General features: G+C 48.0%; 1 protein-coding gene across 4 annotated transcripts in view; it reads right to left on the bottom strand.

Moving 5' to 3' along the window:
- The window catches only part of CALN1 (calneuron 1), a 130,252-nt gene that overhangs the window by 52,332 nt on the left and 60,809 nt on the right, over positions 1-17,111 (bottom strand). For all 4 annotated transcript variants that reach the window (XM_076354735.1, XM_076354734.1, XM_076354732.1 and 1 more), the window contains exon 4: positions 7,938-8,050. In XM_076354735.1, coding sequence (XP_076210850.1) covers positions 7,938-8,050 — 113 coding nt within the window. The remainder of the gene's footprint in view (positions 1-7,937; positions 8,051-17,111) is intronic.

The raw sequence follows: 17,111 nt of genomic DNA, 5'->3' as shown, positions 1-17,111 counted from the left end.
TTGAACCAAAGCTGCAGTGTGTTTCTGAAGGCTAAATGTGTAAGGTGGTTGAAGCTACAAAACACAGTCAGACAATGAAGTCTTGCTTTTCTCCTGTTATTGGTACCAGTCCTGCTTTGGTTCATAAGCACTTTCAAAAGTTTATCATTTCCAGCGTCTCCAGTTTTGAGGTCTAACTTTGATCCTGATGAATTGGGAGAACTGGTTTTGTTACAGGGAAAGATGTGTACTGGTGAAAATGAGGTCCCTTCATAGAAACAGATAAAAATGAGGCCACCCAAACATTATTGCTCACTCCTGGCCACTGGCAACTTCATACACTGCAAAGGGGTTACAGGGACGTGACAGTCTCACTGTCCAAGGACAGCCTTACCACCATGGTCCAGGCCATGAATCTCTCCAATGTTCACGTCTGCACCAGAGGCTGTGACAGCACTTCTGGGCTGGACACCCAGAATACGAACAAAGAGAAGTCTCTTGTTGATGAATGCATTACCTGCAAGCGTTCAGCTTTCACTGTGTTGCGACAACCACCATTGAGTGCCACATACTCAGTGGGAATGTCTTTGTCAACAAAAGAAGATTTAATAAGGCAACCAGAACTGTTCTCCTTCCACTGATAACAGCCTTAGCACCGGCAGAGCTGGTGAAACCCTTGGTGGGACTCATCAGATGACATTTAGCTGTCCCCAGTGCACACATCTCCGTCTGAGCCACTTTTCTAGACTTTCTTTATACCAAATGGAGAAAAATTGGCACTTTTGAAGCATGATGCATCTCTTCCTGAGGTTGATGCCTAAAGCAAATCCCTTGAATTGCACCCTAGAAGTGGCTATTTCTCTCTGTTAACTCTAAAGGGAGTCTAAGCAGTGTCCCAGGTTGGCTGAGATGAACTGCACACTATCCACACCAGCTACATGGCTAGAGTCACTCTGCTCATCACTGCAACACAGCCATCTGCGTCCTTGTAATGGGAAATCTCACAACATTTTAAAACTGGATAGGAGGAAACCACACATCAAATCTAAAATGCAGGAACAGATATTGCAGGACACATTTAATTTCTGAATCTGGAAACACGGTCAGGACAATGGAGCTCACAGTGCACCGGGTGAATTTAATGACTCCAGCTGAGCAGAGCCCAGTATTAGCTGTTGTGGGAAAGGTGCCTGCCTTGGCTCCCAGGCCAAATTGCAGTGGTTTCTGCGGGAGAGGCAATGCCAAGACTTTCAACCAGTCCTTCAGTTTGGTGGTATCCAGCTTGGGAAACCCAAGAAAGGGTAGATCTTTAGGAAGTACAGAACTTCTTTTCTGTGGAAATCACTTCAAGATATTTCAGGTTCAACAACCAAAAAGCAGGCACCCACGTTGTTGCTAACACTGAAAATATTGCTGTGGGGTGGAGGGTTTTGTTTGGCGGAAGAGGACATGCATGGGTGAGGGGACGATGCAATGGTACAGCCCCAGTTGCCCATCCTTGACCCCATCCATCAAGTTTTGGCACCCAAACTTTCAGCTGCAGCATTTCCTGATTTAACCCCCAAAGTAGTCACCAAGAGGGAGGCCACTTACACGGGCACTAAGTCTGCACATACTATTAAGCCGTCCTTCCTCCCTGAATCTCAACTTTCTTTCCAGGCAGCAGTAGTTTCTCACCCACTCTAAACTACATGCACTCAGCCCAGCTGCAAAACCTGCCCTGCCAGGAACCACCACTGATCCCAAGCATCACCCGGTATCCTAAACTGCAAAACTAACTCTCGTCCTTCACAGAAGTTGACTTGAGATCGTTCTTTGAAAGGCTGAAACAGCAGCACCTGAAATCCTGAAATCAAGGGGTATTTGCAGCAGAGCAGCTCACTACCAGCAAGCAATTGTGGCGCAAGATGTAAAATGGTCCCTCCTGGGGTTTAGCAATATCCCACACCCGTACAGAGGGGCTGCACCAGCCCAGGAGGAGGAGGAGGGTGAGGAGAGGAGGCCACATACACCCCACACCTGGCTGGCCCCGCCGTGAGAGGCAAGCTGTTATTTCGGCAATGCCATAGTCTGCAGTGGTGGTGGGTGGTTGGATCTGTTACCACGTGAAATTGCACATGGAGACACAAACACTTTCTCCACAACTCCGGCAAGGCTAATTTGCTATCATCAAATTAACTCCTCTGCAGGGACAAGAGGAGAAAACTCACATATAAGGACAAATTGCATTAGGTTTATCTACTGGACTTGATAAAGAAAAATCCCTCTCTAAGCAAAACCATCTTTGTAGAGAGACACATGCCAGTGAGGCATGCGCCGCTCGCACACCACACTGGCAGTGTGACACTGCATCCTCAGCTCCTTCCTTCCCTCCCATACCATCGCCTGCTGCGACTTCTCCGTACCCTGCCCTGTGCCACCAAGGTTCCCACACATTTTCTCCTTCATTTCACTCTATTAAAGCTCTAATTGATTGACCAGATCATGAGAGCCCAGATCTCTCCCCCGGGACACTGTTGCATTTGCAGTGACAACTGCAAAGAAGATTACAGATGGGCAGTTTTGCACAGCAAATCATTAAAGCATCAGCAGCCGTGCTGGGAGGACGAAACCGCTGTGTCCCATCCCAGCCAGGTCTGTCTGCTATCCCGTGTTCGCAGCCAGCTCTGAGCCCCCCTTCACCTCCCTGAGCCCCCTCCCCAGCCAGCACCAGATGCAATACTGCACCACTGGATGTGGCCCTTGCTCTATTTTTCCTGCATCCAGGGAACAAAATGCCCTTTGGTGCGTGCTGCTGAGCTTGGTGGCTCAGGAGCACAGGGGTTTCTGCTGTCTCTGGCCTGTCCCTGGCTACCCCTCCTTCCTTGCATAGGGGTGCTGTGGCAGATCTAGCTTTGGCTGTACCTACTCATCCACCAAAGATGATAAAAAGCAATGTATTCCTCCTCCTGAGCAAAGGTATGTGGAAGCCTGGAGAGATGAAAAAGGTTTTCCCAAGCCCAGAAAACATGAGCAGTTGCTGAGCTGCTCCGTTTGCAGGACCTGCCTCCCCAGTCCTCCGGCTGTCCCCCCCCAAAACTGCAGAGACATCTCTACAGCGGAAAAATGAGATCTCTGAGCAGTATCTCCCCAGCCCGAAGCACCGCATTGGTATTCTGGTCTTCCCACTCCTGCAAAGCAGCCTTATTTATTCCAAACCAACCAGCCTCCTCCTGAACACCAGTGAATTATACCGGGCGATATCTAATGCGATGAATGGGCACCATGTCTGAGCAGATGATACAGTGGCGTCCCCTCATGCAAGACAAAGCTTCCAGATATCCTTGCACAGGCAATGCATTAGTACTGGCTGAAATTATGTTCCCTGCAGCTTCCATATGCATACAGTCAAGAGAGAGGGAAAAAAATATCAGGCAGTGTTTTGCCTCTCAAATGATCACCATACAAACTATCGACTTTTCAAAATAACCTCATCAGTGCTGCTGGGCACAGAATTTATTCTGCATCCAATGCAGATGCAGCCCTGTTGTTTAACCATTCAAACTTGTTCTGACTTCAAAAAGCATTTTAGCCAAGACAGAGGGGTTTATTTTAATGAAAAGCCTATAATCCAAGATGATTATTACTTCTGTTCCTGCTGCTTACCCCCAGGGACTGGAGATCCACTACACTACATCCTGCGCAAACTATTTAACACTTGTGCCTGAAGGTCTTTGCACTTAGAAACAATCTGGGCAGAAATTGTAAATGAATATGAAATCCCAGTTTCTCCCCTCTCTTTTCATCCCTCTCTCTGTCTCAGAATGGCAGGGCACAGTGGACCGATTTGGAGCATGTTTGCCAAAAAAAGGAGCTAATATTTACTAGTGCGATGTTTGTCTTTTCTGTAACGCTCTTGATCTAAATCGCTTTACAGACCTGAATGGCCATGCATTGGAAATGCCTCAAAACTCACTTGTACAAAACACAGCCCTCCACGTGTAACTGGAACCAGACTCATATTCCCCGAGCTCTGGAAAAACAAATTCTCACGCCTGAAAATTGATCAAATAGCATCTCTCTGACCATGCAACAGCTACCACATCACTGCAACAGCACTGCCAGACCCACTGAAGAAAACCAGCTTCAGGAGAATAAGTGTGAGCACCGGCAGGAGCAGCTCAGAGAACGTGGGCAGAGGAAGGCAAGCGATGGGTGGCCACTTTTTTAAAAATACAGAGGAAAAAAGATGGAGAGGGAAGGGTGCAGACACCCTAGGAGAGACCATGGGACATCCAACACCCCTGCGCAGGGCCAGGCTCACGTCCTCCCACTGGCTTCCAAAACAGAGTTCAATAGGTAGCTCCAAAATCTCATCTATGCTCTTTTTTTCTTTACATTTTGTTTTGAATAAATGCAGACCCTGTGGAAGCAGCCAAAGGGGATGTTTGCATTGTTGCTGCAAGCTTGCCATGGCAGGTCTGCCCCAAACTAAGGAGAACGGGGCTTCCTCGGATGCTTCCAGCCTTCAGACTCCTCCTGACCGTGATCCTGCACGCTGAGGACAGGCTAATGGTTACTGGGCAGCTGCGTATTTAAGAAAAAATATTTAAGACAGTTTAAAACTGACTTAAAAATTTAAGACAGTTGAAGATGTCTGTGCATGGGTACATTTTACTTCCATTTGCACACAGTTGGCATGAGGGTGAGTAAACCATTTTGAAACAGAGCAGGAGGCACCCGGGGATGTTCTCCGCAAAACAGTGCTTGGTGTGTGCTGCATCTCACTCAGGAAAGACAGACTTTCTGAGATGGAGGAGAGTCCATGTTTCCTCCGCTCTCCTGATATCATTGGTCTATATTGACTTGGCCTGAAATAGTATTTGCAGGGATGATTTTTCCCTCCCCCTAAATACCTCCTGACCCAGCTGAGGGACCGCAGAGAGCCATTCTAACTGGAGCAGAACTGATTGCCGCTACCTGAGAAAGCAAGAGTCAGCCGCCTTAAACACACACTGATATGACTCAATTTAAAGCCCACGTGGGAAATCAAGGAAGGAAAATACATCTGAGAGACCCTCCGTGTCTCTAACACCTGCCAGCACTCAGGTCTTGGCCGAACCCTGCTTCTACTGGGCTGGCCATCGCTCTTTAGGCAACACATACGATAGGAGGGATGCACCCTTTCCCTATTATTTCAAGCCCGCCTCTTCCACGCATGATCCCTCTCTCTCCTCCCTGTTCTTCTACTGTTTCTACCCCCTCCCCGTCTCCTGCAGCCCCACTGCTGTTGTTGTAAGATCCTTCCCCTCTGCAGCTTCTGCCATCTGGAACCGCCTTCCTGTATCCCACCAACTCACTCCCAGCTTCGTCTGCAAATGCATCTCCAGGCCCTTGCCTGTTCCTTTGAATTCCTCTCTCCTGCTGCTGCTGTTTATTATTTAACTCTGTCATTGCATTATTTAAAGTGTTATTAAGGCGCACTTGGAACAGAGTCTGCACAGAAGTGCCACAGTATGGAGCTGGACCCTCGGCAAAAATACCCTGAGAGCCAAAATTGTTGACAGTTGGAGAGAAGCTGTTTGGATGGAAGGGGAGAAGGCACTTTCTGGATGCTAACATGGATTTTCTCTCCTGACTTTTTTCTTCTGCGACTGACATAAGAGCCTCTTCAGGATGCCTTTTTCTGCCTGCAGTTTTGGGGTGAGGTTTGTTGGTAGCATTGCCTGGCCAGCTGACACCAAGGCAGAGTCGTCCCTTCTTGTCCCACCCTTGCTGCCCTTGTCACCTAGCACCAGTCACAACTACGGGCTTATGGGCACCATCCCCTCCTTAAAATCATTCCTTGGGGATGACTGCAGGGGTGAAGTGCTCTATCAGCAACCCAAACTCATCCCCCTCTCCATGCCATCCCTTTCCAGCAAATGTGAAAATTGCACATCAAGGGGATATGGGAAACACAGCCAGGCCCCGATTCCTAAAAGGGCTTTGTTTCAAATCAGATGTAATCCCACAGGAGATAATGCAGATGCGTAAATGCTTTGCTTAAAGACGAGGTGACTTATGGCCCTGCACAGGGCTAGGGTAAAGCCAGGTAGGAATGGGCAAAGGGAACCTGTTCCCTGAATGGCACTTCCCGACATGGTTTTATCCTTGCTTTTTCTTTAGGAATAAGCAGCAAAATTACTGTATTATTCATGAGCTCTCCTACCCCAGGAGAAATGAAATGTGAGATAAAGCCTTCCCTTCAAGGGCTTTGAAATCCAAGAAAGTGCTATGTAGAGAGATGTATTTTTACCCTTACAAGTAAAAGACCATAAACTTTTTTTTCTGAGGCCCTGAAGTACTTGTGCAATTCAGTCAAAGCTTCGCTGCCTGCAGACAACCCCCAGGGCTGTCCCTTCCCACTGTGGGGCCAGTTGCCTGAAGTCTCTGCACTCTTTTCACTCGTCCCACCCCAGCCTGGGGGGACACAAGGGCCATGGTCCCTGCTGCATGGAAGTGCAAGGCAAAAGCTGAGTTCAGGAGTCCTGCTGCTCTAAAACCAGAGCACACATCCTCCCTTCCTCGCTTTCTCTGAGCAAAGCCACTGCAGGCATTTACATGGGCTGAAGGGTCACCAAATGGCAGCAGGTTAACCTGTGAGCTGAATTTCAGGGAGGCCTCCAGACTTCTCTGCTTCTTCACCAAAGAGGTCAGCTCATGAACTTGATTTTCCCAACGGTTATTTTTGCTTCTTTGAAGGGCTCTGGTGAGGCCAGTCTTGCTGGGGGGTCTGGAAGGCACCAATGGCTCAGTGGGACGGGATGGTGTTGCTCCCATTGCTCACATGCTGGGATGAGGCTTGCACGGTGCAATGGAGGCAATAAAACATTCGTGACTGCCACAGCCCTGCCCTTCGTGGTGTGAGTTGAGCTCTTGCATCCCCCCAGACACATTACAAACCACTGCAGCTTCACCAACGCCAAACTCTTGCTTTGATGACTGAATACTAGAATCCAGACCAGGATTTCCGTGGTTATTTCTATCACGTGCCAAGAGGCTAGGAACAAGTTTTTAAAAAACTTTTAAAAGACTTTTACAAAACTCCACCCAATTCAGTCTGGACACTACTGGAGGGTAGTAAAAGAAGACAGAAATGCTTATATCTAGGTTTGACTCTTTTGATTCACATAAACTTGGTAACAGCCAAAGTTTATTAGCAAGCAAAGGCTGTTGGTTGATCAATGAAATGAGCAGTAATGTCACAGGAGGCCACACATTTAATCCATTGGCAAGAAATGTGCAGCTCTGTGTTTTGGGAGATTTTTAATCCCCACCATAACAGCCTGGACTGTCCTTGCTTTTCCAGTGTTTAAAATCACACTACACAACAGACTTGAGGCAGCTCCTGCTGCCAGACCTGCCTCCCCTCCAATGCCTGAATCCGGCAGGACCAAACCACCCCAGGGCAGCACCATGGGTAAAACTTGCACTGGCACAACATCGTTATCCTCACCCTCGGACCTGAGTTAACCCCAGAAGCACCGATCAGATGTGACCTGCATGGCACACCTCACTCTGCCTGGAGCATCCCTCCGCCACAGCCAAGGGACGTTGAACAATGGCACATTTCTGAGAGCAGCCAGACAGGTTCAAGGTTCCTAACTCAAGAGACTCATTGAGAAAAATGTTTTTCCTCTTCCAAAAATGAATTCCAGAATGCTCCCAAACATGTTGCACAAATAACTGGGTGCTTTGTTGTGTTCAACTGCAGTTCATCCGCAGCAAGTGCTTTTCCTTCCTCCCACACAGGGCTTAGCTGAGAGCAGGTCCCTCCAGCAACACGGGATCATCTTACACAGCACACAGCGAGAGGGACCCGAGTAGCCTTTACACAAGCATTCATGCTTAGCAAAACATCTTGTGCTCCTCAACAAATCAATTCTGGAAGCTATTGATAGTTGGCTAAAGTTGCATTTAAAAAAAAGACCACTTACCTGCCAGAATATGCTGTCTATTGTATTTCCCAGAAAGCCATCTCTGCCTTCTGATGATACGAGCTTAGGTCCCAGAATAGTCATAAATTCATCAAAATCAACCTGGCCATCCCCTGGAATGAAAGAAAAAGATCAGTGTTTTCACTGAAGTACCACTTAGTGCCAATGTCCAACATGCTGCTCTGGATCTGCTGCATATCATGGACCCATACATGCCCTATGGTACCTCCTACATCAACTTCATGGTGCCTAGAGACCCACATTTGTTGTTATCCCAATGAATGGCCTGTGTTGTGGCGTACCCATACCTGAAGACAGGACCAGGTGATGCACAAATAGAGATGAATAGGTCATTCCCCAGGCCCAGAGAGTTTGTAGGCAAGCCACTTGTCAAAAAAACAATTTTGGCAGGAGGACAGCAGCCACCAGTGCAGCCAGGACTCTTCCCCTCCACAGAGCCGCCGAACAGCCAGGTCTCTGCAAAGCTTTTACAGGGCCAACCCCATCCTCCAGAGGAAGGGAGTACACGCAGAGAGAAGAGCCAGACTATTGGGAAGCCACAAGGCATTTCATTTCAGCTTTCCATTAGCATCCATCTCTTAAAAGCCCTGTGTGCCTAGCATGCAGAGCAGGCAGTGTAGACACAACTTCAGTACCATCAGCAGGAAGAGGAAACTGCTCCTGCCATTAATGAACCGAGCCTATGCAGTCCCAAGCCCCTCCAGTATATTGTATGTTTTGTAAATGAGGCATGTGGCTGTTAGAAGCCTATCTGAGCATTGTATCAAATATTACTCCTCCCTCAGAGAACGGCGATACTTAATGAAAATGGCAAAAAAAGGGAAATTCATGCCTGTTGAAGGATCTTAAAAATATCTGCTTCCCTGAACAGGGTAGTTCAATGTCTATATGTCTCTCCTTTGTCTATCAGCCCATAGACATATCCTCCTACATATTATTAGGCCAATTGATATGGGTAGATATATTAGACCTTCAAGTATGGAAGCAGAATCAGCAACTGTAAGACTTTTTGGTTGTTTTTTATTCAAATTCAGCTGGAACTGACTGCATCCACCTCACCATGTAGCTGTTGTTGCTAAATAATTAGGTAACCATCATTAAATAAACCATCAGACTAACGCAGATCAATGCAAGAGCTACTATTAAAATGTCACTATCGACTGCATTACCTGCAGCAGCCCTGCATGACAGCTTTACCACGTGCACTGCATGCTGCTGCTATCTCTCCTTTTTATTATATTTCATATGCTTGATCTGAGCAAACGCACCACTGATTGAAATCTGTCCATGTCCTTATCTTCACAGAAACACCATGTGAAAATAAGCAGAGTCAAAATGCTCGTGTGCCAGAATAGTGATCTCTATTCACTAGGCTCTGCCCGTAATTTCTTGAAGACGAGAGTGAATATCCTAGGGGTGAGCCAGCGATGGGGGCTCTGAAAGGAAACCCAGCAGGAATTCATAATAGTTTTGATCCCATAACGTGGAAGACCCCATCCAACTGCTAAAGTTGCTCACACCTTCAGGGCTCAGCACACGCTGAAGGGCTTTGCAGGGCTGGAGCGTGCTGAGCACTTGTAGGATGGAGCTCATTTCTGGGACAGCTTATTAAGCAGAAAAGGAAAGGGGTGGGCACCCCGTCACTTGGAAAGCCATTCTTTAAAACATTTATGGGCTGCAAGAAAATGTGTTCCTTCTGCTTACCCATGGGAGGCATCAGTTTATGACATCAAGTCGGATTGTATCAGTCACAGAATGTTGGATCACGTTGGGGAAGGTAATGCAAGGTGACAGTGGATTCAGGGAGATTTACATTGCAGTACATCACTTCAAGGGAAAGGCAGTAACAACACCATACACTATGATGCAAATTGGGTTAAAGAAATTAGCCAGATTAGCAAGAAAACAGTTTGCATTCTAAAGAGATTCTAGTACCTGCCTGTGCATATATTTGGTTTATCCATATGCGACCCCAAAATATTGAGTTATTCAATTTGCGTTTTCTACAATGTCATTTCATCCACAGAGGAGAGGCAGGACTTAGTCCTACGCATGACTCATGAGAAAGGGGGTGCCAGGACTCCTGGGCTCTGTGTCTGACTCAGAACAAGACTTTGGGCAAACCCTTGCTCATGACGTCCCTGTGCCTTTGCCAGGGATCATAACTAACTTCACAGGGTTTAATTATCAGCTTAATTATAGCATTTTCCACCACCTCAGAAGAATGATGCCATTACAAAATGCATTATGCCCTTATTGACTGCTTTTTCAATTAAAACTGTTAACTAGCAAGGAAACTAGACCCCAAAACATTTTGCCTGGTAGAAATAGCCCTTTAACATTTGTTTTAAGCTGCAGAAAACAAACCTTCCTGCCATTAGGATCTCAGGAGACTGCAGCATCACAGTATCAAGGAAGAGAACTCACAATTTTGGCTGAAAATTCCTTTTATAGTATTCAACAGCCAGGAGAGATATTATAATAAACAACACATAGGCTCCAAGATGCACCCAGTGCAACTCTGCGTGGCTGCAAGGTGAAAATGCACAAGGTTGCTCTCTACAACCATGGCATAACCAGGTAATGCCCAATACCCACATTGCCTATAGGATCTATGAGTGTTCAGGCCACCCATCAGCTCCTGGAGCACTCAGCTTGAAATTTGTGTTGGGTACAGTCAAAAGATGCCTTCCTCCTCTTCCTCCTCCGAGCCATAGTCACGTACACGGAGAGCTACAAGCTGATGTGCGATGTGCAGATCAAGCATCTGTTCGAGAATCTGCATTGGAGGCAAATCAAACACCGCGCACGTCCCCATGTTTGGCTTTGCTGTGCCTACAGATGTGCTCCTTGCCCGGGAGTAATTGATATTCTGAGCAAGCAATGTGTGGCTTATTCAGAAATTAACTTTTAGTTGGGTTTAAGGGATGGAAGAAGGGAGGAAAACGCCAGGCTGGAGCACGTGTGCTGTCTACGCTGCTCTCACCTTCCCTTGCTCCTTTCCACGAGCCATCCAGCAAGCCCCGAACAATACTGCTGTCAGTGGCGATCACACACCTCCAATCCCTCGCCGTCCCCCCGAGCCAATTTATAATGTGTGTGTTGTTCCCATCCTCCCCCCACCTTCTTCCTCCAAGCAGATTAACTACTTTAGCAAGAACTCAACACACTGAAGGAAAACAACCTCGTAAGCACAAGCAGGTGAAAAGCTACGGCCAGGATGGAGCGGGCTGCGCTCCCCGTCCCGTGATGGTCACAGCTATTCTCCTCTCCCTGCTCCCACCAGTTACAAATGCAGACGAGGTTTATAAACCCGAGCCATGCTGAAGTCCCTGACTGATGAAGGCACTCACACAGTACAATAACTTATTTACAAACTGGGAGGGCAGGGAAACCTCGAAGCACGGCGGTGCGGATCAGCTGGGGCAGGGGAAGACCATCAGGTGGCAAAGGTGGGTGAGGACCAGAGCGGTTCCGGGCAGGATGCGATCCAGATGCCACCCTATCCCCGAGTTACCACCCATCAGCCGAGGGACGGTCACTGCTTCTGTGGGTGATCTTAGCAAAACACCAGAGCTGAGCTTAACCCCTGGTTTTAAACCACCTAAAACATTTATTTATTTACTTACAGTTATGCCCTAACATTTTTCTTCCCCATAATGCTTCCTCTTAATCCTGGCATTAAAGTCAAAGAGTCAGAAGGGGGTTAGCAATCACGTGGCTGAACCTCGCATGACTAAAACCATGACTCAGAACATTGCTGGCCACATCATCAGAGACAAATCAGATCTGCTCATCATTACCAGTCCGTTAGCATCGGCTGGGCGCTAAGTGCTTCCAGATACCCACAAAGGTTTGCTCCCTGCAAGACACTGGCTCAGTTCTGACAAAAACCAGGCAAATGTGATAATAAAAAGGAATAGCAACTAGATGTGCTGTCAACAGCCCCAGGAGCAATCGTGTGAGCCTGGCTAATTGCTCCATCGTGAAAAGAGGATGCTGAAGGCACCCAGCAACATCTTTGGGTCCTCTGGGAACCTTTTCAGTGCCCAAAGACCACGCGTGGCCAGCAAGGGGTCCTGGACCTGCCAAAGTCACAATGCGCACTGTTCACTCACTGGGTGCAGAAAGACCTTGGGGATAATTTCAGTTTGAAGAGCCCCAGCATCAATGTTTGCCGTGCTGTGAGCTCAGTTTGGCCGCCACCACAGAGCTCCACAGAGCTACAGCAGGGAAACATCGGGCCCCACGTCATGTTCAACATCCACTTATGCCACGCACACCAAAGATGATGGAGCAGCAGCTAAGAGCAGCGTGGAGCTGGGAAACCAAGCTCTTTTCCAGCTCTCCCGGATACTGCAGCCCAAGAAAATTTGCTTTGGACATGACAGCCCCAAGGAAGGGGTGTCTGCTCCTATGAAAAATGGCCATTAGGTCTTCTAAATAAACCAATGGGATGTGGAAAAAGGAAAAGCACTAATGACAACATATAGAGGAGCCTGTAAAACTACCACTGCACTCCCAGGGAGCAAACTCTGGGTTGGACATGTATGTTGGGGGGAGCCGAAGGAGCCTCCAGCACTTTGGAAGGGGGATTTACTCTCCTAAGCTACTTGCCTTCAACCCCAATTCATTCATGTTGGGGTTGTGCTTCCGGATCCCCAGGCCAAAGAGGTTTCAAGGTACTATCATTTACTCTTGCTGGAAGTGCTGTGCTTCACTGGTGCATCAGAGCTGAGCACAGAAAATCACAACCCTCTTTCTAAGCTGATGGGCTTTCAGCTCCAGTCCAAGGATTTCATCTTCCATCAGCCCCCATGACTTTAATGAAGAGGAGAAAGGAAGGTTGCATTTGCTGGAGGATGTTTAGCAGGAAAAACGCAAGTGTTTGAGGGCAGACAGAGCACTGCAGTCACTTTGTCAAGGCACCAAGAAGGGCAACCGCAGCACGAAATACCCCCAGCTGCACTCTTACACCAAGCCAAGCTACCCCCATGTGGCCTGAGCCCCATCCTGCCTTTCTCCTGGTACATTTGTCCTGATCCCTCAGGATCTACCATCAGCAGTGGTTTGCCCAGGTTGGATGTGCTGGGCAGGGAGAGTGCAGCAGACCACCCCCAAACCACGCGGGACCTGGAAGAGGAGAGAGGGATCAGGCTGAGCCGGGACAGCAAATCCCCATGTCCCAGGTAGCAGCAGCCTGTGCGTGGGCTCTTGCAAACTCTCCTGCCAAAGCTCTTCTGCTTTGAAGAAATATTTAAATGTTCAGAGGAGCAGCAGCGTGAACCCATCTCGCCCTTCATCCTGTGGGAGAACCCCCACCCTCAGCCTTCAGTTGACCGCTGTCTGTCCAAAAGTCTCCCGTCGGAGCGGCTCCCTTGGATGATGTAATTAAATATTCATTGGGCTGGAGAAAGACAGAGCGGGAGAGGGAAAGAAAAAGAGAGGGCGAAAACGTGCATGGATTGCATCGCCTACACCCAAAGGCAGAACAGAGACTTACACCTGGTTTTCAGAGCCTTGTGCATTAAACTGGGAGCCTGCATAAGCTGGCCTGACTGCCTCCTAAATAAGTCTTTTCCCTGGCCAGTCTCAGGATAATCGGGCTCTCCCTCCTCCTTAAAAGTTTCTTGCCATGGCACTAAAATGATGCACACATTTAAACGGAGATGAAGATCTGCTGTGTGTAGACTGATAAGTATTCACACTTTTTTTTTTCCTCGAATTTGACCTCCAGAGTGCAGCTAGGTGATATATTTAAAGTTAATGAGCTAGTCTTTTGCAGCTTGGGTCCCAGGCGCACACAACACTCCTGTTTATTTTTATTCTCTTAATAGCTAGCTGCAGTGACTCTCTGTCCCGGTCTGTGTCATTGTTTGCACCCATAAAGCAACCCGTGCAGTAATAATACAGTCTGGTGAAGGCTGTTGCTGCTGTGTCTTGAAATGATGCAGAGGATTTGCACAGAAAAGCTCCAGCCACAGGATATTTCCCAGACGAGTATTTTGGTTTCAGACATTTTAAGGTCAGAGGAGAACAGCCTGATTGCCAGCCTGACCCTTTCCCCAGCACGACCCGGAGACTTTCTGCCTAATTTCAGCCTCAATCCATAACTTCAACGAGAACTAGGGAAAGTCTTTCATAAAACTTTCGACTTTGAAAACAGTTTTAGTTCTAGACATCCATGAAATTGGCTGAAATGAAGAGACAAAGCTCCACTACAATGCTGACACAGCCGTTTTGCAGTGGGGAAACTGAGGCACGAAGCATCACCTTCCCAAACGTTACCAAACGTTACCAGAAAGGAGGCTGCCAGCAGAGCCGGGTGGTAGGCCTCCCCTGCCTGCCTACGCAGCGATCCACAGGCACGGGACGTGCAACCACTCCCCAGGATGGAGAAGGATGACAACGAGCATCTATCTCTTAGTTCCAAAGAGTCCTGTTTGCATTCCCTTGGGAGTTTCTGCCCCAGAGCCATCTGCAGAGGGTCTCTGATATTCCCTGTCAAGGCATACATGTAAAAAATACAATACCTTGTTTCTCTTGCTCCTTGGGAACAGTGGAGGTGTATCCATCGGCCACTCTTTTACTGTTCACCAGCTCTGCCATACATCCTACAGCTTTAGTGACTGCTTTTTGAAGGAAAAACTTCATTGGAGCTGAAGAAAGAGGTGAAACTTCTCCACTGGAGCCCTAACTGTCCCTTAAGGGCACCTCCATGTCCTGTGGTTTTAGGAGTGGCTGTGCGGAGCCGGCTGCTCTGCTTCAATGACAACTACACACAGAAGATTAGCAAATTGTACAGACATATGTTCCTGGAGGAGGAAATTTCCATGGGGTCTGAAAGGCTCAAACAGAGCCCAGAAAGACAGAGCCGGGGGTGCATCCATCATGACACCGAGAAAAGGACCTTGAGAGTTACTCATTTTGACAGCCCGTTGGCTCGTCTTGCAAGGAAGAGGAAACGGCTGCAGAGGACTTGTTTGCTTCCCCATTAAAAAAAAAAAAATCTATTAACTCCCCATGTTTGCCCAAGGGGAGCCTGTCCAGGAGCTGACCTGCGAGGCAGAGATTGAAGAGGACTGGGGGCTCTGCCTCTGCGGCGCCAGGTGTGACGTGTCCCGTGATCCACCACACGCACTAAAACAAGCAGGATGCTTGTTGGCGCTCGGCTAGAAGAAAAGTCCAACAAAAACAGTGACTGCGGTAAAAAAAAAAAAAAAAATTCCATCAGACACCTGCCAAGCAGCGTGCCAACTTCTCGCCGGCTCTGGGAAGCCACAGGACGCCCCAATTACCGTCCCTGTGACCAGCCGTCCTGCAGGGAAAGGCACTGCAGAGCCTGCTGAGCGTGGCGTGCCTCCAGCACGGCCGCTGCAAGCCGCCCCCGTCCCCTCCGCCCCGCGTCCCCCAGGAGCCTCTCCCCTGTGCAAAGGCACCTGGCACGTAAAACCAAGCTGGCTCATTTTGCAGATCTTCGCCGAACTCTTGTATCTTGCGAGTTGTAACCAGTAGATCCCTTTGTCAAATGGATCAAGAGGGGCAAAATCACGTCCCAACTACCCAGGACTTTAATTGTTTTTGCTCCCCAGGCCCTGGGAATAGCAGGAGAGCTCTGTGTGCATCGCGGCAGCTATCAGACAGCTTGGCAGAACTTTGATACGACCAGCAAGTCACAGGCTCATTAAAACAGAGGAATATGTGTGTTCCCTGTGGCATATGCATTCTGTGAAACCAAAATCGTAATACCAGTTATACTGCATTTTAAGGAATAAATAAAATTAAACAAGGATGCAAACAAATTACAAGGCATGCCTGCGTGAGACAGATCACAGATCGCATGCTGTGTTTTGTAGAGGACTCTGCCCCATGGGAGCACAGGGTGGACAGCTTTCAGGGAGGGAACTGCAATTCAGTGTTTCCTCTTGTCCTGTCTATTCAACACGGCTGCACTCAGCCATCCAGGCACTGCATCGAAGACAGAATTTGATATTACTTATGAGCCTCTTCCCGGTACTGAGCTGCAAATCTGACTTGCTTCACCAGCAACAATAATTACTCTTCATTCTTTGCAGCAAGAACACGTAATATGATAATCTCCATTTTACAAATCAGAGCAGACACGAAGAAAGTGGCCTCTATAAATACAGACAAGTCTCATCAAATCCATCTCACCGACCAAGTTTCTCAGCTCAGCAACACACTTTAAAGGACAACCATGCTGAATGTTGCTAGATCATTTCTCACATATAAAAATCAGAGGCCTTTGAGTACAGAGGACAAACCCAAAGCCGGCAACAACCTGTCCATGCTTTTCTTATTAACTCTGCATTTTAAACACGTAAACTGTTTCTGGTCTACCTCCAGCAGCCCGGGCTATTTTACACAGTTTCATGTTGAAATGTTGAAACACAAGGAATTATCCATGGCAGTAAAGTGTGTGTGTGTGTGTGTGTGAACAACAAAGAAAAGAAGAAGAGAGGGAGACACAAAAGAAAGAGATAAAATGTTTTCAGCTTGTGAATGTCACCATTGTCCCACACAGGGCAAGATGATCTTCTGGACAGAAGCAAAGATTTGGCCGTGCAACGTCTGAGGGCAAAGCAGGCCACAGGGGAAGGCTCAGCACTCAATTTTTAGAAGAGAGGTTTATTCTCTCTCTGGATCTCCCAGTCCAGGTCCTTTGGTTGTTCCCACCCCTGTGACACAGTATACATGCTCCAGCCAGTGGAGCACCCAAATTTGATGTCCCTTCCCTCGTGTGGGGAAGCAAGTACAAGCAAACCAAAGCAACGTCTATGTACAATCCTTGACCCAACAGCAGTACAACAGCTGGGAGAACTGACTTTTAGGGTGACAGTGTACTGACACCACCCCTTGACGCCATGCAGCTATGTCGCTGCCGTTTATTCCCTTTCCAAAGGGGATCACAGCAAGTGTGTGTATGCCTCGCTGTGCGGGGCAGCACCTCAGCAGCACAACTTCTGCATGCAAAGCATAAGAAGACAATAAATCTGCAGAACCCTATTGCAACCGTGGGGCTGCCCAAAGCTGGATGAACCTCAGAAGTAGTGCCTCCTGGGAGAGCTGCATACCTGCAGAATCTCTTTTGCCAGGGTCACCGTGAATAGCTTACTGTTTCCCCCCCCCCCT

This window comes from Aptenodytes patagonicus, chromosome 17 (assembly GCF_965638725.1).
Source record: "Aptenodytes patagonicus chromosome 17, bAptPat1.pri.cur, whole genome shotgun sequence".
NCBI classification, from domain to species: domain Eukaryota; kingdom Metazoa; phylum Chordata; class Aves; order Sphenisciformes; family Spheniscidae; genus Aptenodytes; species Aptenodytes patagonicus.
Note: the sequence above shows the minus strand (reverse complement) of the source record. Positions and strands in the feature narration are given on the sequence as shown.